Source organism: Gobio gobio (assembly GCF_949357685.1).
Source record: "Gobio gobio genome assembly, chromosome: 5".
Lineage (NCBI taxonomy): Eukaryota > Metazoa > Chordata > Actinopteri > Cypriniformes > Gobionidae > Gobio > Gobio gobio.
In genome coordinates, this window is record NC_137101.1 from 3,130,937 (window position 1) to 3,155,936 (window position 25,000).

Sequence of the window (25,000 nt, forward strand, 5' to 3'; positions counted from 1 at the left end):
GTGTTCAGCAGTGATGCATTTAAATCTAGCATGTTTTGTGTTAGAGCCCAAACAGTATCCTAGTGAAATAATGCATATCCATATTTCCATATGATTTGACAGTTTAATTATTAAATATCAAAATGTGTGCATCATACCTGACACCTAAATGATCACTTTACAGTCAGTTTTATGACTGTCATTCTCTTCAAATGCTGAAGTTTGAAACGTGTATAACGTTACCAATGTTGTGTGTAACTTTAGAGACAGTCCCTAAATTCACCAGCGTTATGGCAGTCATATCAGATGCGCTGTGGTTCTGCTGTTTGTTTTAAAACTATTTTCGCTGCTGAAATAGAACAAAAACAGTCCAACACTGTATGATGAGTGAATCTCTTGCGTACATCACACGTTTATCTCTGCTTTGAGTGCAGATTTCAGGGAGTGAGCGCGGCGCGCGCTCTGAACGCCTCTGATTATGAGACATTGCATTCATAAACTCAATATAAACACGCGCGAGTGGTTATAATGCGCAACGCGATTATAACAGACGGCGTTTGAGAAGACTATTATAAGTTCAACAGCCAGAGTGACTAGTGTGCAGCCGAAATAACGTTAACTTATACCCGCAAATGGCGGATGTTAATGTCAAGCCCTGATTATTATCCCTTAAATGTCACCCTAGTCTGAATTTGTTCGTTCGCTTCACGTTATTATTTCCCAGACATAGCTTTGGTATTGAGGTCAAAGTCCACTTGCCTTGCGTTCGTAGTTTTGAAGTGTTTCCCCTATTACAGCGACTTTCTTCTGGCATGTTCTGCAAAAGGTGACCATCTTCAATTAAGTTTCCCTCAGGACTTTTGTAAAAGGCAAAATATGACAATGCCTCAGATTTGGTCCTTTTAGAGGCTGAACAATCTCCCGGTGCTGTCACTGCCTTCTTCCATTTCTTCTCATTCAAAAACAACCGTGCGCTGCGCCAGACTGACGCTGACTGGACAAGATTTACCGCGAGTTTTCACAATCGTGATAATCACACGCGGTTTTAATGATAATTAAATTTTCTACGATATTACTAACCGTCACTAAATTTTATCGTGGTTTATCGTGAAACCGGTAATCGTTTCATCCCTAGATCCAACACGTGAGAAGCTGAGCTGAACAAACTCTCACTATCTGCACTTGAGCTGAGCTCACGCAACTTCGGCTCGCGCAACTTCGGCTCGCGCAACTTCGGCTCGCGCAACTTCGGCTCGCGCAACTTCGGCTCGCGCAACTTCGGCTCGCGCAACTTCGGCTCGCGCAACTTCGGCTCGCGCAGGAAAGCGTCTCTTCCTTCCCTTCAGCGCATCTCGTCTCTTCCCTCCGTTCTCCAGTTTCCGTTTGTAACACACAAGTGACATGTTCGTGAATGATTGCAATATAGGCGTATGTGCACGCGGGCGCACTTCCATATAAATAGGCAGAAAAATACAAAGAAAACCGGTTCCGGTTTTTAGCCGGTCAACCGGTGCATCCCTAAAACACTGCGACTCACCTGGCGTTGGTTCCGGCGGGGAAAAGGTTGACCGCTTTGATGAGCAGCTGGAGATCTTCCTCATTCCAGCCTCTGTTATTGAGTCCTCCTCCTCCTCCTCCTCCGCTGGCGTGTTCAGCGCTGCGCACCGCCTGCTGGGCCTGCATCTCTGCCTCCTTCTCCTTCTGCATCTGAACGTTCACATCCTGCACCTGCACACACACACACACACACACACGGCTTGAGCCAGGAGAACCTCAGGAGGAGAGCAAGTTACACCTCCATTCAAAGGAAATGAACACTTTTATCCAGGAAGGACACATTCATTTGATCAAAAAATGGCAGTAAATTATTGCTTTCTATTCATCAAAAGATTCTTCAAATAAATTTAAATATATAATATTCTTAATGTAACAAAAGTGTGACCCTGGAGCACAAAATTGTGTCTCACGGATGTATTAATAGACAACAATGCATTGTATGCATCAAAATTATCCATTTTTCTTTTATGCCAAAAATCATTAGGATATTAAGATCATGTCCCATGAAGAGATTTAGTAAATGTCCTACTGTAAATATATTATTATTATTATTAGTCATACGCATTGCTAAGGATTTCATTCGGACAACTTTAAAGGAGATTTTCTCAATATTTAGATTTTTTTTGCACCCTCAGATTCCAGATTTTGCCAAATATTGTCCTGTCATAAACCATAAAACAATGATAAACTTAGCTTTCAGATGATGTATAAATCTCAATTGAAAAAAAAATGGACCCTTATGGTGGTTTTGTGGTCCAGGGTCACATGTATTAAGAACATGGAGTAGTACAGATATTATGATATTTATTAATGATATTAATTTAAATTGTATTATTGTTAATGATAATAATTAATAAAAATATTAAACATTTCAAATCGTATTTTATTAATTTCTTGGCACCTTGTTATTTATTTTTCTTGTCATTATTATGTCATTATTTGTTTAACCCTTAAAGGCCTAGAACATTTTTTGGGGCGCCTGACTTGCCTCTACTTCTCTTCGTTTTCCTCCCCCGTTCCAGCAGTTAGCATCAAGTGTCATATATCATTTTAAACAGGAGAACATGACGTTTCCATCTAGCCCAATATTACATTTATTTACTCTGAGAATGGATTAAATTAATAGCATTTTAAAGAAAAACGGCAGGAAAAATGTGTTTTTACTGTGAGCTTCATGAAGTTTGGATTTTTTCCTTTAGAAAGTTAGACTGCGTTGCTTTAGACTTCCAGATGAAATGTTGTCTACATGTATCAATCCCTCAGCAAGTTATAGCCATTTATTATGATATAATTCTGGGCGTTTTTTGAGTGAAAACAGGTGCATTTTATTTACTGACAATGTAGATGTGTCCAAAAAAAGTTCAGGGAGTGAAGTAAATAGGAAGGTTGTTATATAACAACAAAACTGAAACGGTGTAAAACACAAACTACATACAAATAGAGAAATATACTGACTTGTGTGTGCTGTGCTCTGTGAGAGAGGGCTCTGCATGCGTTTATTTCGGTTTATACACGCAAATACACACCCACTTTCATGTTGTGACAGAGAAACGTGATTTTTGATCAATCACAAGAAATGTGATCCTTCTGAAAAGCTGAGGTTCTCCTCTTTACGCTGCGTTTCACAGCATACAGATTGGATTAACGGTTTAAAAGTTATTAAACATTTTAGAACGATAGTTAGTTAGATAGTCTCAGTTTTTAAGGGTTAACATTTTCTTTATAAAATAGGTTTTAATGTAATTATTAATAATAACTAGTAGTAATAGTATTTATATTTATAATAAACACTGTTCTTTTAAACATCCTATTCAAAGTTTCCTCAAAAATATGAACGATAATAATCAGAAATGTTTCTTGAGCAGCTGATCATCATATGAGAATGATTTCTGAAGGACCATGTGACACTGAAAATTCAGCTTTGATCACATGATATAAATTACACTTTACTATATATTCACATAGAGAACACTTATTTTAAATTGTAATAATATTTCACTATTTTTACCATATTTTTGATCAAACAAACGCAGTCTTGATGAGCAGAAGAGACTCTAAACGTGTGTGTGTGTGTGTGTGTGTGTGTGTGTAGATTAACTCCTGACTGTTTCTGCTCTCACCTGTTTCTCCAGAGCCGCTTTACTCTGTTCTTTATTCCCAGACGCCAACGCTTCATTCAGAGTCTGCAAACTACACATGAAACAACAAACTCAATTATTCTCACATTTTGATAATACATACAACAACAACAACAACATAAAGGTGTTAAATCACATCATGTTTAAAAGCTTTCCAGTAGAGATCGACCGATAATCGGTTTTACCGATATTTTTCCCGATATTAAGCATTTTCCCATAAGTGGGTATAGTTTTGTAATATCGGATTCACCAATAAATGGCGCCATCTTGTGTGCATTTTAAGAATTGCACACAAGACCGCCATTAAAACAGCAAAGGTCAAATAACTGACCTCGCTTAATAATAAACTATTTATCATAACAGCCATTAATGCACAAATGAGATGTGTTGCATAAATGCATGTGGTTTAAACTTAGCGCTAAAAATAGAGATGAACTCACTTTAGTGACTATACACTGATCAGGCATAACATTATGACCTAATATTGTGTCGGTCCGCCTCTTGCTGCCAAAACAGCCCTGACCTGTCGAGACATGGATGCTCTGACCCAGTCGTCTAGCCGTCACAATCTGGCCCTTGTCAAACGCGCTCAAATCCTTACACTTCCTGCTTCTAACACATCAACTTTGAGGACAAAATTTTCACTTGCTGCCTAATATAACAGCTGATGAAGAGATAATCAGTGTTATTCACCGGTCATAATGTTATGCCTGATCGGTATATATACACTATATTTTTGCACTCTTTCAGACTATTTATTGATATAGAAGTGTGTTTTGTATGCAAGGAGGAAGTGAAATTGCAGAAATTACAATATTTCAATCATTAAATAAAACAAATAATCCTATAAATCAATATCAGTTGATCTTTCCATCCGTTCCTCCTCCAGCATCAGCAGTTCTCCTTCACCTGGTCAGTTCTAACCGGTCACACAGCTTCTCCACCTCCTCCATCATCCGGACGCTGTCGGCCTCATTGTCTGTGAAGTAGTTCTGGGTCTGAAACAGAGAGAGCGAGAGATGAAGCGGCGCTCATGGAGCTGAATGTGTGTGTGAAGTACCAGTGTTCATTTAGTTGACGAATAACCTTTTTTCACTGACGAAAACGAGACGATAACTAAATAAAAACTAGTGTTGGATGACAAAAACTATGAGGAAAATCAACCGTTATTTTCGTCAACCAATAAAAACGAGATGAAAATGTTACGGAGGGACGATTAGGGAAGAGATCGGGTCAGAACTGATGTTGTGTGTAACAGATGCTGATCTAACCGCTGGAAAACACACTACAGGCTCACACACCCCCAATCCAGAGCGGCTCACAATCACTGAATAACACACATTTATGCCAGGCAATTGTTTATGAACTAATGCTGATGAATAATGACAATGTTTACTTTACAATGTTTATATGGTAATGTGTTTTAGACGGTTGTAACAACGCATATTTTATCTCCTGAACTTGAATGAGCTCCTGCAACTGCAATAGTAAGGCGAGATTTCAAAATAAGAGTCCCGGTGTATTTCGAGCTTGTTTATAATTAAAAGTCACGCATTATATATTCGTTTTTGGTTACACAAACTGTATTTAATTTAATTCCCATTTAATTCATAGTCAGGGGGAAATAGCAGTATTTGACACATATTCAATACAGTATCAGGGTTATAATAGTTCACTAAAACCATTAAAAAATAATCTTCATTACTTGAAATTAAATCAATTAAATTAAAGCTACACTGTGTAACTTTTTTAGTTTATTCTAAGCTAAAAACACTTAGTTCTTTCAAAAATATATGTGCTCATTAATGTATATTTACTTCTTTCAAGTAATAAAGTATTCTCGTAAGTTTATAATATGCCATTGTAAATACATACGGCTGAGGGTTCGAATGCGGGTCGCCATGTTGCCCCTCCATCTTGAAAGTACATTAGCCAAAGAGGGACATACCCGTAAATTCAAGCTTCACCTTTCGCGTTTTAACACTTGATGGAACCGTGTCGAATGTGGACGAGGTCGAACTGGAAGCCATGTTAATCTTGGACTAAATCGGCCACCGTAGGAGTTAAAACGAAATCGGAATTGAGAGGAAGAGAAACTAATATTCACTGGATGGTCATATACCTTTAAACCGCTAGATGGGGGAAAATATCACACAGTGTAGCTTTAAAAAAAAAAAAAAATTTATTTGAAGCTTTAGCTTAACCTGATATGGCCTACTAACTAAAACAGAAATACACAGTTATAAAAACTATAAAAGATGTTTTTAAAAAACAAACAAAAAAGTTAATTGAGCTCTTTCGTGTATTTTTAATGTCAAAAACAAAATGATGTCAAAGTGTCAGTTCAAGTGACAGTCGGTGATGTAACGCTTAAATGCTTAATCAGGGCTCGACATTAACGCTTGTCCAGAACAAGTGGATTTTTTGAAGGGGCAAGTGAAAAATAATTTTAGTTGCCCGATGGAGAAGTGTCCTGGTTAAAACGTCAAAACAAAAAATAACTAGGACATCACCAAAGTGCAATAATGATTCTGATTCAGTGTAAGTGGAGATCGATAGTGGATAATTATATAAAACTCTCGAGGAGAACATCGAAAACAAATGAGCGCCGCTCACACAGAGAAACTCAGTTAACATACACAGTTAAAATTGTGCAGTTTTTATATTTATAACATATGATACAGTTAAGCCACATCACACTAACAAGAGTGTGTTTTCCTGAATACCATCACGACTGAAAATGACACTGATTTCATTCGCCAGTTCCATAAACAATTAATTAACATTAAGTCACTTACATTTAAGAAGCAATATTGACTGTTTTTGTTCGATTTCAGCAGCAAAAATAGTTCCAAACAAAGATCACAGCAGAACCGTAACACATCTCACAGCATCAGTGTGTGTGTTAGTGAATGATTCAGTGTTTGAATGAATCGGTTGAATCAAAGATTCAATGGCCTGTTCGTAAACGACCGCCTAATTCTTGAATGAATCAGCCGTTTCACTGAATCGACTCAATGACTCGCTCATTCAGACGGTCACATGCTGCCACCTACTGGTGGTTTAGTTTAATCTTTACAACATTTCTCATTTTGTATATTCAAAAATATTTGAAATAATCTCATAACATTATTTAATGCAGTTGTAATAGTTCAGTGTAGCCTAATTAATTTAATTTGATTGGTAACAGCCCTATAGTGTCTTATTCTAATTTAATTTATAGATCAAATTTAAGAATATAAAAAGGAAAGCCGAAGCATATCCTATATTTAATAAGATTATGGAAAAATGCCCTTTATAAAACGGTACAAATATGACAAATATGCATATTTAAATATGTCAAAGCTGATTGAACACTGGTGAGAATATTGCTTCAGTATAGATTATATTTACAAAAGAAATCCGGACAAGCAAATGTTTTACTCGGACAAGTGAATGACAGATTAACTTAAGCGTGTGAACCGGCTTAATGTCGAGCCCTGGCTTAATGTATTACAATTGAACTAAACTCATTATATTTAGTCGACTAAAACTAAAAACAATTCAGGTGACTAAAATATATAAATCAAAATTTGCTGTCAAGATTAACACAGGTGAGAAGCTGGGAGTGTTTCCTGCCTTGCACGTGGTGCGGAGCTTCTGCCGCTCTTTCTTGATGGCCTTCTTCTGCGCCTCCTTCTCTTTCTTGGCCTGCTGTGCCGCCTGCCGAGCCGCTTCCTCCTCTTTCTCCCGCAGCATCCTCACCGCCGCCTCCTCGGCCTGCCGCGCCTGCAGAGAAACACACCACACACTCACACAACCAGCCGGACATGGGTTTAGGAAAGTAATAATTAGGGCTGTCAAAAGATTAATCGCGATTAATTGCATCCAAAATAAAAGTTTGTGTTTACATAATCAAGGTTTTTCCTACATGAAAATTTTTGTCCCGCCAAAGCCTTATTTGATCAGTTATTGTGATTTATGAATGATGTAGAACAGATGCTGCACTTGAGTTAACTGAGTGACAGAGAGAACGACCAGTGAGTTCCTCCTCCGCTCGCACGCTCTCTGTCTTCAAAATAAGCATTCTTAGCTTTCCAATGTTTCACATATTACGTTAATCAAAATCAAAAGGTCGGAAGACCGAATCCATGTTGCACGTGGCGCTATCAGACGATGTTTTCCTTTAATTACCGCTGGGTGTGAAATAATAGTTTTTGTGCGCAAAAAAACCCTAAATAACGACTTATATAGTGATGACGATTTCAAAACAAAGCATCATGAAGCTTCGAAGCGTTATGAATCAGTGAGTCGATTCAGCAGTTTGAATCGCCAAATTTCAGCAGTTTGGCAGTTTGACACGCGATCCGAATCATGAATCGAATCACTGATTCATAACGCTTCAAAGCTTCATGAGGCCGTGTTTTGAAATCGTCATCACTATACAAGTCGTTATTTAGGGTTTTTTTGCGCACAAAAACTATTCTCGCCGATTCATAAAGTTATTGTAGAACCACTGTAGTGAGATGGACTTTGTAACGACGTCTTTAGTGCCTTTTAAGGGTCTTGAGAGTGAACCGTGCATTGAGCCAATGGAGGCCTTTCAGAGCATCAGATTTACACTAAAATATCTTCATTTGTGTCTGAAGATGAACGGAGGTCTGACGGGTGTCGAACGACATGAGGGTGAGTAATTAATGACAGAATTTTCATTTTTGGGTGAACTAACCCTTTAAGGTTTTACTACTCTTACCGATACTGCTTATCGCTCCGGTACTTTAACGGTATTCTTATCGGTTCTTTTTATTATACTGTATATTAGGGCTGAACGATATTCTGTTTTAACATCGACATCGCGATGTGCACGTGAGCGATAGTCACATCGCCGGAACATGCGATGTGAAGGGTAGTAGCCCATGGTGTATTAAAGGTCCCCTTCTTCGCGATTCCATTGTTCAAACTTTAGTTAGTGTGTAATGTTGCTGTTAGAGCATAAATAATACCTGTAAAATTATAAAGCTCAAAGTTCAATGCCAAGCGAGATATTTTATTTAACAGAAGTTCCCTTTCAAAGCCTACAGCGAACGGCTGGCTTGGACTACATCCTGGTACTTCCTTCTTTAATTACGTCAGTAGAGCAGTAGAACAGACTAACCTCCGCCCACAAAGAAACGCGAAAAAGGGGGCGCGGTCTTGTTGCTGTCCCACGTGGAGAAGCGGACGGTCGCGTGGAGAAAAGGAACTGTTGCGTTGAGTGTGTTTATCGCCATGTCATCGAGACGCTGTTATTTTCATCCAGGAGTCAAATCACCTTTGTTTGATTTCAAGATTCAAGAGTTTTATTTGTCACATACACAGTTATATACACAATATACAACTGGCAGTGAAATGTAAACAGGTCCGCTCCATGGACAGTGCAAATAACAGTTACAAGAAATTAAATAGAAATAGAATAAAATTAGAATAAAAAGTATTAACATAAGTAGAATTATAAATAAATCAAGTAAAAGATAAAAATAGGAAATAAGATAAAAATAAAAATATAAAAAATATGTGGATATGATAAGTGAGATAAACTGTAGACTTAAAAATAAGTGGTTAACATAAAATATATAATATGTATATATAAAGAAGTATAATGTGCAAGGTTTATTACAGGTTGTTACGCAGTAATAATAGGGACGTAAAGTGCAGTGCAATTGCAGTATGTGGATGTTAATGTTAAAAGACTGTATGTTTATGTGTGTGCGGGGGTGAAGTGAGTCACGTGACTGAGTTCAGGAGTCTGATGGCCTGGGGGAAGAAACTCCTCCTGAGTCTTTCAGTCTTTGCCATCAGGCTACGGAAGCGCTTACCAGATGGCAGCAGGGTGAAGTGAGAGTTTGCAGGGTGATTAATGTCTCTGATGATTTTAGTAGCTCTACCTCTGCAGCGTTTGGTGTAGATGTCCTGCAGAGACGGGAGAGCTGAGCCTGAGATGCGCTCGGATAAGCGCACCACTCTTTGCAGGGCTTTGCAGTCGTGACTGGTGCTGTTCCCGTACCACGCTGTGATGCACTGAGTCAGGACACTTTCTATCGCCCCTCGATAGAAAGTTTTCAGGATGGCTGGTGAAACCCTGAATTTCCTCAGCTGGCGCAGGTGGTACAGTCTTTGCCTGGCTTTTTTCACCTGTGTCTGGATGTGTGTAGTCCAGGTCAGATCCTCGGAGATGTTCACACCCAGGTATTTGAAGCTGCTCACTCTCTCTACCGGTGTCCCGCTGATCATGAGAGGGGAGTATGACCGATGCTGTCTCTTCCTGAAGTCCACAATCAGTTCTTTGGTCTTGCTAACATTCAGAGAGAGACAGTTGTCCTGGCACCATGATGTCAGTTGCTCCACTTCGTCCAAGTATGCCGTCTCATTGTTGTTGGAGATGAGACCCAGGACAACAGTATCATCAGCAAACTTGATGATCGAGGTGGAGCTGTGTGTGGACAAACAGTCATGGGTGTAGAGAGAGTAGAGCAGGGGACTCAGCACACAGCCCTGTGGAGCTCCAACACTCAGGGTGATGGAGGTGGAGGTGAACTGGCCTACTCTCACCGCCTGGGGTCTGCCAGTGAGGAAATCTTCAATCCAGAGGCAGAGAGAAGAATTCAGGCCTAGATCCAGGAGTTTGTGTGTTAGCTTAATGGGAACTATGGTGTTAAAGGCTGAGCTATAGTCAATAAATAGCAGCCTGACATAGTTCCCACTTTTGCTGTCGATGTGAGTGAGGCAGGAGTGAAGGACGTGAGAAATGGCATCTTCAGTCGATCTATTGGGACGATAGGCAAACTGAAGAGGGTCCAAAGTGTCAGGAATGGAGGAGCAAAGGTTGTTTTTAATGAGTCTCTCAAAGACCTTCATGACTAAACATGTGAGAGCCACTGGACGATAGTCATTTAGGCAAGAGGGTTTACTGATCTTAGGTACAGGGATGATGGAGGATCGTTTGAAGGAGGTGGGGACAACAGATGTAGCAAGGGACTCGTTGAATATGGATGTAAAGAGCCCTGCGAGCTGATCAGCACAGGACCGCAGAACACGACCTGAAATACCATCCGGCCCAGCAGCTTTCCTGACATCCACACGTTTGAGTGCCCTCCGAACCTCGTCCTCCGAGACAGAGATCACGTGACTGTTGCTGCTCTGAGGGACTCTCTCTGACGCGTCACTCGCCGGAGTCGCGCTGCCGCGATTACCATCAAAGCGAGCGTAGAAAGAGTTTAACTCGTTCACCAGCAACGGATCAGCTCTCACCTCTGCAGAGGATTTAGTTCCAAAAGCACAGATGGTTCTCAGTCCCTGCCACATCCGCCGGGAGTCGTTGAGTTGGAAATGAGATTCCACTCGGTCTTTATAGCGGAGTTTTGCGGCTTTAACGGCGCGCCGGAGGGCGTAACATGAAGCTTTGTACTCCCTCATATCCCCCGTTTGGAGACCGGCATTGTAAGCGGTGGTGCGCGAGTTTACTGCAGTGCGAATTGAACTGGTTGGCTTTCCCAGGGACGCTGTAGAGATTATTGAACGCATACATCTCTCCGTTAAGAGGCGTGACCTTTCCAACGTGCGCTAAGCTGCTGTCAAATTACAACACAGGAACCGCTTTCACGTGCGCAAAGCTGTGGTCGAATCACAGCACAGGAACCGCTTGCACAATCAGAACTCGTTACGTGTTTCTGAAGGAGGGACTTTATAGAACAAGGAAATCACCAGCCGTTTTTAGGACAGTGGAAACAGCGGTATACAGATAAGTAAATAGTGTGAAAAATACTGTGTTTTTTTACACGCGAAACATGAACACGTTATATTGCACACTGTAAACACAATCAAAGCTTCAAAATAACACGAAGAACGGGACCTTTAAGAGAACGGTAGCATACAGTAAACACGAGTTTGTTGTTTGGCTTGTTGCTGGGGTGAAATGCACGTTGCGCGTGTCTGCACTGTGATTGGTTCGCTGTGCCACTGCTCACAGCCAACATTCACTGCTAAAACTGCACGATGAAGAGGATCCGCCGCAAAAAAAGGATTTCGTGCCAAAAAGAAAAGTCACAAACATCTATTTGGGACTATTTCGGCTACAAAAAGGAGGATGTTGACCAAAAAGAGGTACTTTGCATGAAGTGTCATAAAGTTGTGGCCACAAAACAAGGAAACGCCACCAATTTGTCTGATCACTTTTATATCGGCACCACAAAGCTCTTTACGACGAATACAAAGTCAAATCTGGATGTCAACCAAAACAAACAAATATTTGTGATGCCTTTGCCAGTGTGACACCTTACCAGAAAGGCTCTCAACGACAGAAAGAAATAACAGACGCAATAACGTTTCATATCGCTAAAGATATGTGCCATGATTATGATGACCAACACCGTTTTACTTTGGCACTTTTGCTAAGAAAAGTTGACTTAAAAACAAAAGATTGTGAACCAAAAAGTTGTTTTATAAAAAATATATTTATTTTAAGTTCTATTGTTGTAAACCAATCAGGGGGGTTGGTGTAAAGCTGCTGTTTAAACGTGTTCTGCTTTTGTGTTTACAGAAATGTTCTAATATTGGAATAAAATATTAAGTGACCTTTTTGTCACTTGTAATGAAGCTTGCTTATTAGTGAAATTATTAATATCATGGAATAGAAATGATTTACTTTAGCCTGGATTGATGGCTCTCAATATCGCAATATATATCGTTTGGAAAAAAAAATATCGCAATGTAATTTTTTTCCAATATAGTGCAGCCCTACTGTATATATTTTTTAATGAATAAAAAAAAACATAATTAACATGGCTTTATAATCTGTAAAGTAAAATATCTATAGCAAAAGAAACAGCAATGTTTGAACAAAAATATAAAACATCTATTTGTAAATGGACCAGTGTGCAGGCGTTCGGAAGATCTGCTAACATTAATATTACTTAGAAAGAACAAACCTACAAATAAAGTAATGAAATGTAAAATAACACTGCATAGTTTTCACTGTATAAATTGATAGATTAATGCTTTGTAAAAGCTAAAGATATTCATTCAAGAGATGTTTTTGCAAGAGATTTGCCTTTTGTTCGATTCAAATTAATGGCTCAATCATCAGCCGGTTTATTAGACGCTGCCCCTTTAAGACCGAATGCAGAACTAATAATATCATATTCTCCTATTTCTCCAAACTATTTAAGCCCATTTAAGATATAAACTGTTAAAATAACTGCTCTCCAATCCGGTCATTCTGACACAGGCTATTTGTTGTTTATTTGATGGTTTAGACGTGCACACAAAGCCTAAAATATAAAGTGCAAGTCGTCCATTTCGCAGCACACACACATAAGCCGCCTTAAAGTTGGAAACAGCGTCTCTTGCGCGGATTATAGCAATTTTGTTTAAAGATTTAATGTTTGTGCCTATGTGGGGGTGGCATGGCATCAGTTGATGCTGTCTTTAGCTTCAAATAAAAAAATATACAATTATTTTAGTGCTCCTTGGATTATTTGTCATCATCCATTTTATACAATTTTATTACAGATTAATAAACTGTATATACAAGTATTTAATTTGAACAGTGTCATGTTTGTGATTTGACATGATTACTGCTTTATTTATTCAGAAAAAACAGTAACTTCAATTTATTTGTGTATTATACTTTTCATTTTATTACTGTAACAACAGCGCCGCCTCTACATATATATAACATTTACATATATATAACATTTCAGAGGGCAGGCACTAGGACCTGGAGGAGCTTCTGCTGCGGTGGAGCTTCTGCTGCGCGCGCTAGAGAGTGGAGAGACGCCATTGTTTTTGACTAGTTTTGTTGTGAAAACCCAGCAACCCTATGGGTCACGTCCTTCAGTACATTCACAAATTCAAGGCAGTATTTAAAAACGGTCAATATAAATAACCATACATGCAATGTATGTGCTTGTTTTTGCTTCAAGAAGGACCACATGGCTGACATGATCTTATCACTATTGCAGTCCTTGCACATGTGAGTTATTGCAGGCTCGTGTCAACACGTTATCATATCGCCTAGATACGTCAAGTCAACTTTATTTATATAGCGCTTTTAGCAATGTAGATTGTTTCAAAGCAGCTTTACAGTGTTAAACAGGAAAATAATGCAGCATAATTTTATTCAGCTGTATAGCCATTCTGGAAAAAACGCTGATGTCATCAGTTCATTATAAGGCATATCTGCATAATTTTCTCATATCAGCCGATGCCGATTTTTATATTGTATGCATTTATCGGCCGATTACGATGTCGTGCCGATAATATCGTGCATCCCTATAAATAGTAAGTGTATTTTTTTAATTTCTCCAGTACTGAAAGCAGGCAAATTTACTGATCGCACATGTGTGACGATGTTCAGTCGCACACTCAAATTTTAGTCGCAAAATGTCTCCAGTCTGGAGCCCTGGAGCTCCAGTAGCTCGTCTGTTTGATCGGCCCACACGTGCATCAATGAGCCTCGGCCGCCCATGACCCTGTGGCCGGTTCTCCACTGTTCTTCCACTTTTGATAGGAACATCCCACAAGAGCTGCAGTTTTGGAGATGCTCTGATCCGTCACAATCTGGCCCTTGTCAAATTCGCTCAAATCCTTACGCTTGCCCATTTTTCCTGCTTCGAACACATCAACTCTGAGGACAAAATGTTCACTTGCTGCCTAATATAACAGCTGATGAAGAGATCATCAGTGTTACTCACTTCACCCGTCATAATGTTATGCCTGATTGGTGTGTATAGTGGCACTGACCCGCTCTTTCTCCTCCTGCTCCCGTTTCTTAGCCTCGGCTTTGGCCTTCTTCTCCGACTCTTTCCTGGCTTTCTCCTCCTCTTTGAATTTCTTGATTCGCGGGTCGCAGTTGTAGGCGGTGTCTGAAACACACACACACACACACACAGATTCACACAGCCGCTCAGAGCCAGAGCTCCTGACAGGTCTGTCGCGTCTGAGCCATCGCTTACCAACAAGCGTCCGGATCCTGTTCATCTCTTCCTTCTTCCTCTGAGCTCGAGAGGCTCGGTTCTGTTTCTCAATCCACCGCCGCTCATCTCGACTGGAGGAATACAGACAACGATAGACGATATTTTAGGTTATTTTCCACACCTGAGAGTCCGCATCAGGTCCGAACCGAAGTTCATGTTGAGATACATTTTATACATTATGCGAGCGCACTAAAGAACTGTCCATGACACACTTCATCATGTGGGCGGCATCTGGACATTGATTGGTTTGTAAACGGACGAGCGTCTGACGTCAGTGTCTTTGGCAAGATGAATGAACAACAGTGTTAATTTTGACAGCAAATTTTGATTTAGTTTTAGTCGTAGTCTTTTGACTAAAATGCCATTTAGTTTTAGTCATATTTTAGTCACCTGAATTGTTTTTAGTTTTAGTCGACTAAATCTAATGAGTTTAGTTAAATTGTAATACATTAAGCATTTAAGCGTTACATCACCGACTGTCACTTGAACTGACATTTTTACATCATTTTGTTTTTGACATTAAAAATACACAAAAGAGCTCAATTAACTTTTTTTTTTAAAACATCTATATAGATTTTATAACTGTGTATTTCTGTTTTAGTCAGTAGGCCATATCAGGTTAAGCTTCAAATAAGTTTGTTTATTTATTTAATTTCAAGTTTTAGTGAACAATTATAACCCTGATACTTTATTGAATGTGTCAAATACTGGTCTTTCCTCCTGACTATGAATTAAATGGGAATTAAATTAAATACAGTTTATTGTGTAAGCAAAAACAAATATATAATGCGTGACTTTTAATTATAAACAAGCTGGAAATACACCGGGACTCTTATTTTGAAATGTCTGCGCCTTACAGTTGCAGGAGCTCATTCAAGTTCAGATGAAGGAGAACAAATATGCATTGATACAACGGTTTCAAACATATTACTATATAAACATCGTCATTATTCATCAGCATTAGTTCATAAACAATTGCCTGGCATAATTGTGTGTTATTGATTGATTGTGTTTTCCAGCGGTTAGATCAGTCCCTAATCGTCCCTCACTAACATTTTCGTCTCGTTTTTATTTGTTGACGAAAATGACAGTTTATTTTCGTCATAGTTTAATCATCCAACACTAGTTTTTATTTAGTTATCGTCTCGTTTTCGTCAGTGAAAAAAGGTTGTTGACGAAAATTATTTGTCAAGAAATGAACACTGATGAACAGACGCATATTGTGGCCACTAGTGATTTCTTGACCATTTCTTTTCGTTTCGAATTGTTTGGTTTAAAAGACACGTCAAGTTTTCTACACACATATTCCTCATGTGTGTGAGGCTGAGTTTGGGTTTATTTATGAGACGTGTTCAAGAGCAATCGTGATCGCGCCGGCGCCTTCATGTCACGATTATTGTCTGCTATCGCCGATTTGCTTCTTATTTATTAAATCCAGGCGATTGGCTGATGAAACATTGATTCAAATTAAGATTCAATTTCATCTTGTATAAATTGTCTTTAAAGAAAGGCTTTCTACAGAACAAAACTTAGGTTCACACTTGTAGTTCGGTTCGTTTGGTCTGGACCAAAAAAATCATATTAGGTGGTAAAACATGGCACTCAGATTTACACAATTAGACTAACTGTGTTGAGCTGGAGAACAATGATGAGTTTATGTCCATCAATGATCCAAACAGTGTCTAATAAAACACAGCAGATATTAAAGTGGCTTTGGGGTTTCCATGGTTACTACAAAATAAAAGCGGAGGGTAATGATGTCATTGATAGGCGACACACGGGCCGTGTCCTGGTTAAAATCACTTATTTCTCTGGATTTAAACATTCTTGGAAACATTTGGGATAATGCACACAAGTCAACAACATATATAACACTGCTCTAGTGGGATATCTTAACCCTCAGAGCCCGACGGCATCGCCCACGACGTCACACGGCACCTCCGATAAATATCTATATTATTTCATGAAACTTTTATCGATTTTCTTACCGTTTTTTCCAGCAGAAAGCTAACGAGCTAGCCATCACGGGGGTGTCTTTGGTGTCTTTGTAGCCTTTACAGAAGGTTTTCTATCCAGCCTGGAACATGTGCATCTTTTTGGAGTTGTTCAGCAATAAATCAAAACGCTTACATCCAAGATATATCCACTTGATGTCCATAATTTATAAATTTTCCGTCATTTTTGCCGCTAACGCGATGCTAGCTGCCATTTTGGATGAGGGTTTGACCAATGACAGGCTGATCCGTCATCCACGTTGGTGTGCGTCATTACGCATGAACCACAGCTCTGTTATTGTGGAGAGAGAGACGCACGGCTAGTGTTGAGGAGAGAGAGAGAGAGAGACGCGCTGCAGTTTTGAGTAGTTTTGTGGAGAAAGTTTGAGGAAAAAGTTTGAGGAGAAAGTTTGTGGAGAAGTTCCTGATAGGAACTGTTTTGAGGCTTGGCACCAGTAAATATCCAAAATCCAAAGAGGCCAAAAGCGCCTGGACTTTTTTTGGAAAAATGCAAATAGTTTTGGTTCTGTATAAGTTATCATGTTTATTCCTGAGTTCCAGGACTCCAAAGACTTGAACAAACTGTTTTCCAGAGGAAATATGCTTAGCTTTTATTTATTTGTGTGTGTTTTCAATAAATATTTGAGTGATTCAATTTCCGTTTTTTTTTTTCATTTGTCTTTATGGTCCCATAACTTATTTTACATTCAGGTGACATCAATGCAACACAAATATACTGATAGTGCAACTTGTCTTGAAAAAAAAAGAGGTGTGTCAATTGTCTGTGCACAACAGGGTTGATGTTTTACAAGCTTTTTTAGTAAATAACACCAGGCGGAAAATTAATTGTAAAAATACCCTTAGGTCTTAAAGGGTTAATCCAAAAACGTACATATTGTGCCTTTAAAATTCATTTCACATCAAGTGACGAAGGCCTATGGTTTACTATTTAACCAATCGCATATAAAGACAAAATATTATTTACCATTCAGCTTTTTCCTTTTCCTCCTCATCAAGATATGAAAATTCTCTCCACGAGTCAAAGTTATACCTTCAGAAACGAAAGGAAAAGTTTATATTCTGTACCTCAGGCACACATTTGAAATCATTTTAGGCTCAAAATCTGCGAGTTTAATTCACACACCAGAAGGAATAGAAGTTATCCACGTCTTCAAAAGAGGCTTCCATGTTTCCCAGACTCTGGACGTGTTTTTTGACAGACCACCTGATGGAGAGAAAAACAGCAGTGTGACGTCTGTGCACTAAACGTGTCATGAATCCCTCATGTGACTTCTGTTTACCTTGCGTTCCTCTCAAACACCGGTGCAAACACCTCAAAAAATTTCTCTTTGCCTTCCGCCTTGGAAGGAACCGCATTGTCAAATGTTGGATCCACGCTGTCAAACGCTCTCCGCTTCACCGGGTCCGACAGGATCTCTATTGCTGCAACGAGATTCAGAAAGCTTCATACAACAGCATAAATGCCTTTCTCCATGATCATCTCTCTTTAGTGTGTAGTTTTCCCTAAACGCCTTGACACGTCACAATATTCCTCATTTAAAAAATTAATACGCAGAATAGTTTGAGTTTGTTAGTAGTGTTATGGTAAGGGGTGGGACATTTCCCAAACGTTACCTCATTATATCTTATTTTTGTTTAAAAGTTATAGACATTTGTATTTATGAGCATATAAAACAATAACCCTTGAACTTTTTTTTTTTTGCCACTTACTATCACATTTTGACATTTAGCAAAAAGCATACAATCAACCCGCTATGATTCCGATCTCACATTAACATGTTAAAACCAACCAGCACCTCCTGCAGTTTCTCTTGAAGCCAATACGGAAGTGACTTAAGCTGCAGTTCATGGACTGGCCACTAGAGACAGACTCCAGAAGGAGCAGAATCTCATTGAGCTCATGTTAAAATGCAGAAGAACACATGTTTACAGTCTGGGACACATTGTGGTTTTGGTCTATACGGCTAATTTTGCCCTTCATGACGACTGTGAGGAGGTGAATGTTTTTATAACATTCGTTTACATTATATAAAGCCTTAAAGTTCAGTATAATTAAGGGCGTGGCCACTTTGAGTGACAGGTGGATTGCCGTTTGTCTGCTGTCTGTTAGTCACTTAGGCTCCGCCCACATCCCCCCACTTTGCCCATTTTCTGTAATCCGGGAGTGACACGCACTGCCAAGATGGCGACGGCCAGCTCGACCCGACTTTACGCTTTAAAACTGCTCTTCAGAATCCTATGGGTGACGTCACGGACACTACGCCCATATTTTTTAACAGTCTGTGGTTGAAACATTTGAAAACCCGCTTTGATTCCGCTTTTCCAAGGACGGTTTCGTCTCAATCGGAGTAACGGTTTTGAAGAAATTTGCAAAAGTCGTTTAAACGCTAAATCACAACATTGAACAAACCGTAAGGCGATGCTAGCATGTTTGGTGTCGTTGGACTTGGCAAGGATTCAGGAATCTAAGGATATGAAAATAAGTAAACCAAATCCAGAGTTATAAGCATGTGAATATTTGATTTTACCACTAGGTGGCGCCGGCTCAAAACTTCTCAGGCTCCTTCAGGACATCGCGCCGATGACCCATACCGAGTTTCGAAACGATACGCTAACACGTTCATGGAATACAGCATTTTACTACAAAAATTCAAAATGGCCGCCACCCAAAATGGCCAATATGGATATCATTCGACTCAGAATCGCCTTGAATTTAACAAGACCGCTTTTATGATTTTTGGGCACACCGTTCAGAAGTCACACACAAAAATTGGCTTTTTTAATATCTCCAGACCAGTAGGTGGCGCTGATGTTGATAAAGCTTTGCGGAGATCCAGCCTTGTGTACATATTTGCAAGCGCTACGTAAAATTTGTTTGCGCGTTATTCGAAGACAGTTTGATGAATCGACTTGAATTCCATAACTTTCTGTTGGCATTGTCTGAAGATGAATTTATGCAAATGTCTAGGAGTTCGAAAAACTCGTTATTTTCGCGGGAAATTTGCCACTACAGAAAATGACGTCATAGGGTTCAAATGAATCGCACAAATGTAAGTGCAGCTTTGGACAGGTGGTGGCGCTAGAGGAATTGAGCTAGAGACTCCAAATTTGATATGATGACAGTACAGACTGTCCTCTATCTGTGTGCCAAACTTCATAACTTTCCTAATTATGGGATGCCATAGCCTCAAGTGCGGAAGAAGAACGGCAACGATTACAACAGGTTCACCTTCAGTGCTCAGCCCATAATTACACTGGTTTTCTCCTCCGCAATTGACGTTTGCTGGTTGGTAACAAGATGCATTATGGGATACCTGGCTGTCTCAAGTCTGCATAAGCCACCTCTCCTTGATAAAAGGGGCGGCTCAAGAACACATCTGGGGATTTGACATGTGAACGTTGAATCGGAGAGCATTATTTTCACTCATGGTGAGGAAGTCAAACCTTTTGTTATGCACGTGAAATAATCATTATCGCCCTCCACGATCTGCTCTCCGGCTGCTTTCCGCTTGTCCGGGTGGTGTTTGAGGACCATGGCTTTATCTGTGGAGAACAACAGCATGTCAACGCTAAACACCCTGTGTGTTCTTCAGTGGTGTAGAGGACAGGAGAGACACTTACGCGCAGCTTTGATCTGTTTCTGGGTCGCTCTATACCGGACGTGTCTGAGACCGAGAACAGCGTAATGATCCTGGTTCTGGAAGATCAAGAGAAGCGTGTCAATGCACTGAGTTCACACACACACACACACACACACACACACACACACACACACACACACACACACACACACACACACACACACACACACACACACACACACACACACACACAGAGACACACACAGAGACACACACACACACAGAGACACACACACACACACAGAGACACACACACACAGAGACACACACACACAGAGACACACACACACACAGAGACACACACACACACAGAGACACACACACACACAGAGACACACACACACACAGAGACACACACACACACACAGAGACACACACACACACAGAGACACACACACACACACACACAGAGACACACACACACACACACACAGAGACACACACACACACAGAGACACACACACACACAGAGACACACACACACAGAGACACACACACACAGAGACACACACACACAGAGACACACACACACAGAGACACACACACACAGAGACACACACACACAGAGACACACACACACAGAGACACACACACACACACACCATTCAAGGACTTTTTAAAGCACCTTTTATTTTAAATTAAGCACAATAAATATGAAGGTGTGTGTGTTACTGCCAATATATCAAACACCTACTGTAGCTGTGTGTATCATTAATACAGTAACACTAAAGCATACACTGACAAATAAAATACAATTTCCAATGAGCAAAAATGTCCAATTTAACAAAATCCAATGAGGAAAGAGGCTGGTGTACAAGATGCAGTTTGCAGCTCTTATTCCTGCTTTTAACATTTATTTCACAGTAGCTTTAGTTCTTTTTTTATAAATCATTACTTAATTAAAACATCAAAATATAGAGATAATATTGTATACTTGAATTTTCCAATTAAATGAAAAGATATGGACAAGTTAATTGTTAGGCATTAAAAATATGCAAAATTATTTATTAAATCACCTGTACATGTACCTTTTTAAAAATCAATTTGAAGGCTTTTAAAACCTGCACATATATTATATTTAACAGATATAACTGTTGCCGTAATAGCGGCCCATTTCAAATGTTTACATGCTTTTCTTCTTTTTATTTTTTTAAAGGTGATGAAATATATTGCTCTAGTCAGCATTTGAGTAATACAAGTCTAGATCTTTAAAATGCATCCAAATTACAGCAAAGCGCAATAGTACGGTGGCCTGCAGGGGTCAAAAAGGATATAAACAGTGAATTTTGAAGTGATCTCATCTTGAAAACTCAGATGTGGATTCGGATGGAAATGAAATGACCACACGTCTTTGGTGTTTGTCTATAAACAGTGGGTAGTTCGGCCGGGGATTTTTATGCGGGTGGTGGGAGAAAAACACTGACATTCTGGATTCAGACGGCAATAAAATCACAGACTAGCCCCTGACAATGATGAAAACCTCACAAGAAACTATTGCCGTCCGAATAGGGCTTTAGACAGTAGATGGCACTTATGGAACAGCAGAAATATATTGAAATAGCTTCCTCCCGTAATGCTGTTTTGTTCTGGCTTTGCCTGCGCATGAAGGCCAATGTTTGTAATAGCACCAATGCTCCTCTAACAAAATGTCGTTCATGCTTAATTCAAGACATTTCAAGGACCTGTGTTTGTTTTCAAGTACTTTCAAGAAGCGTGGGAACCCTGCACACTAGGGATGCCACAACTCTCAATATAATATTGAAGCGTTCGGTACGGCATTCACGTTTCAATACGCGCTTGTGAATTGCGGTCTTGCATTTAATTAATTATTTTTCTACAAAATCTATCATTTGCCTCCATCCCAATACTGAAAAACACGACATACATTCACATCACAGGTTAGTGGTGGAGTTATACTCACAGCACACTACAGTTATTCACAATCACCAAAGTTCATTATTTGCTTGCGTTTTAAAGCCTTGCTGGTTAAACATTTCATTCGCGTGCTTATGCACAGTTTCAACATGCGCTTTTCCGAGCGCGTGCACTAAACGCCTGTCAAACACGCGATTACTGGACTAAGTAGTCGTCTAACTGCGCTAATACTGTCAAATACACACAAGGTTAACATAAACACAGTCGGTTATGTCTAAAGTAAAATCGGTGTGTGTCTGTATATTAGATGAACGCAGGTCTTTAATTGACAGCGGCGCAGCCTATAGTGAACACGCTGTCCTTAAAGGGACAGTTCACCTCTAAAATTATGTAATTATTCACTCACTCTAATATTGTTCCAAACCTGTGTTCATTTCTCGATGACAATTTTCATTTTTGAGTGAACTATCCCTTTAATGTTAATACAACAACAAAAGACAAAGAGAAAATCACTCACTGCTCTTGACTGAAGAACTAATACAGTAGCTTTAATAAGAATCAATGTATATTTTATAGTGAAGTCTGTGAAGTGTTTTATTTTTACATTTATTCATTCAATTTCATACTTAAATGCTGGTGTACAGCTCTGAGCTGCCAGTGTAAATCTTTACATATATATATATATTTTATATTATACAATACACTAGGAATACAATTTTTAACTAAAGTTTTAAGTTTAAGTAAAGTTTTTCAACTCTTTTAAGTAAAATAAAGAAAGAGTATTGCAAAAAAGAAATAGTCTTTATTCTCCTTAACCTCTTGCTGTTCAGCTAAGAATAGAATAACAAAAAACTGAAGTGACAAGCCATCAGAACCGAACCGAAAACCGTGGCTAAAAACCGAGGTGTGTATTGAACCGTGGACTAACTGTATTGTTGCATCCCTACTGCACACACACACACACACCTTCCAGTCTTTGGGGTCCAGCGTCTTCAGCATTGGATAGTCCTCCAGCTGAAGCTCCTCATCCTCCTCTTCCTCGGACAGCTCCTCCTCTTCCTCCAGCTCTTGAAACGAGGCGGACACATTTCTACTCCTGCGCTTCAGAAACGCCTCGAACCAGCGTCCCACCGGCTCCACCTGCACCTGCACCGAGACTGAGCACAAACACACACTTCACACACACTCCTCTTACAGCGAAACTATCTCACAGGCTACTGAAGGGCATTTATTTCATTTTGGGGAATTTAGTTTTATTATATCCAAAGGAACAGCACAAAATGGCGGCGGAAAGTCCGCACCAAGGTCCGAACCGAAGTTCATGTTTTGATCCAGTTTATATATTCGGTTAGTTTTGGTTTGGTTTCACATTGCAATTATGCGAGCGCACTAAAGAACTTTACATGACACACTTGCGTCAACTCGTCTTCATCATGTGGGCGGCACCTGGACTGTGATTGGTTTGTAAACGGACGTTCGTCTTTGACAAAAACAAATGAACGGATGCATTTCGTTGCCACTATTGAACACTGCGCATTGCTTGACTATTTTCTTTTCGTTACGTTTAAAAGTGGACATTTCTAGCTTTATATAGACATATTTCTCATGTTTGTGAGACGAGTATCTGCTGAGTTTGGGTTTATTTGAGACGCGCTCCAGTTCATGTGTAAAGCATGTGATCGCTCCCGCGATTATTGTCTGCTGTAGACTATTTGCTTATTATTTATTAAATCCAGGCAATTATCTGATTAAACGTTGATTAAAATTAAGATACAATTGATAAAAAAACTAAATTCACATTAAAGAAAGGCTTTCTAAGCAAAATCATACAAAATTTAGTTCAAAATCATTCATCTTCTGACAGATTGCACATCTTTTCACTTTTCATAATCAATTTAGCCTAGATGAAATTTAAAAATAACATTATAATATTTAAACATAAACATGAACTTCCTGTAAATGGTCTGAAAGTGTGAACCGTACAGAAAATGCTTTCAGACTAGAAACGAACCGAACCTTTGTTCAGTTTGATCCGGACCAACTCTTTTCGTCGGACCAAATTTCGTCTGTTTGGTCTGGACCGTGGTCAGGGGAGGTTTCACACCTGTAATTTTGATTCGGACCAAACTGAAAGGTCCGAAAATCCGGGCCAAACAAGGTAGGTGTGAAAACGCCCTTACAGGACTTAAAGGATCTGCTGCTAACATCTTGGTGCCAGATACCACAGCACACCTTCAGGGGTCAAGTGGAGTCCATGCCTCGATGGGTCAGCAAAATGGGGACCAACACACACACACACACACACACACACACACACACACACACACACACACACACACATATACATATATATATATAATGTGTGTGTGTATATTTAGTTTTCCTAAGCAAGATTATGTGGTTTTCTCTACATGTATGTTGTGTGTGAGACAAACACACGGTAACACAACATCTCTACAGATACACACCAAAGAAATGAGAGTTTGTGACAGAAAGAGCTGATAATGCGTTTCTGTCTTCATTCATCTGAGCTCGAACCGATTCATGTCAGAGATAAAACACGACAAATCCCTCTAATAACAGTGTGTGTGGTGTCCAGATGAGTGTGTGTGTGTGTGTGTGTGTGGTGTCCAGATGAGTGTGTGATGCTGCAGATCTGCGATGTGTTTGAGTCTCTCCTCCTCCTCCTGTCTGTCTCACTCACCGGCGACGGCGTTATAAAGCCCCGTGAGCTGCCCGTCTAACGCCTCCTCCAGCATCTTCATGAGCTCAGACACACCGACTCAACGAGCTCGCATGAGCGC

The 25,000-nt window shown here is 39.7% G+C and overlaps 1 protein-coding gene across 1 annotated transcript in view; it reads right to left on the reverse strand.

Annotated features, from left to right (window-relative positions):
* dnajc2 (DnaJ (Hsp40) homolog, subfamily C, member 2) overlaps positions 1-25,000 on the reverse strand; it is a gene marked incomplete at its 3' end in the record, with an annotated part of 31,418 nt that overhangs the window by 6,304 nt on the left and 114 nt on the right. Inside the window, exons 1-13 of the mRNA XM_079818365.1 lie at positions 24,901-25,000; positions 23,163-23,353; positions 20,302-20,377; positions 20,125-20,223; positions 17,961-18,102; positions 17,804-17,884; positions 17,645-17,710; positions 14,645-14,736; positions 14,433-14,554; positions 7,293-7,442; positions 4,584-4,672; positions 3,657-3,726; positions 1,517-1,707 (exon numbers count right to left, since the gene is read on the reverse strand). The exon at positions 24,901-25,000 is cut by the window's right edge and continues 114 nt beyond it. Of these exons, the coding sequence (XP_079674491.1) occupies positions 1,517-1,707; positions 3,657-3,726; positions 4,584-4,672; positions 7,293-7,442; positions 14,433-14,554; positions 14,645-14,736; positions 17,645-17,710; positions 17,804-17,884; positions 17,961-18,102; positions 20,125-20,223; positions 20,302-20,377; positions 23,163-23,353; positions 24,901-24,961 (1,430 nt within the window). The 5' untranslated portion in view covers positions 24,962-25,000. The remainder of the gene's footprint in view (positions 1-1,516; positions 1,708-3,656; positions 3,727-4,583; positions 4,673-7,292; positions 7,443-14,432; positions 14,555-14,644; positions 14,737-17,644; positions 17,711-17,803; positions 17,885-17,960; positions 18,103-20,124; positions 20,224-20,301; positions 20,378-23,162; positions 23,354-24,900) is intronic.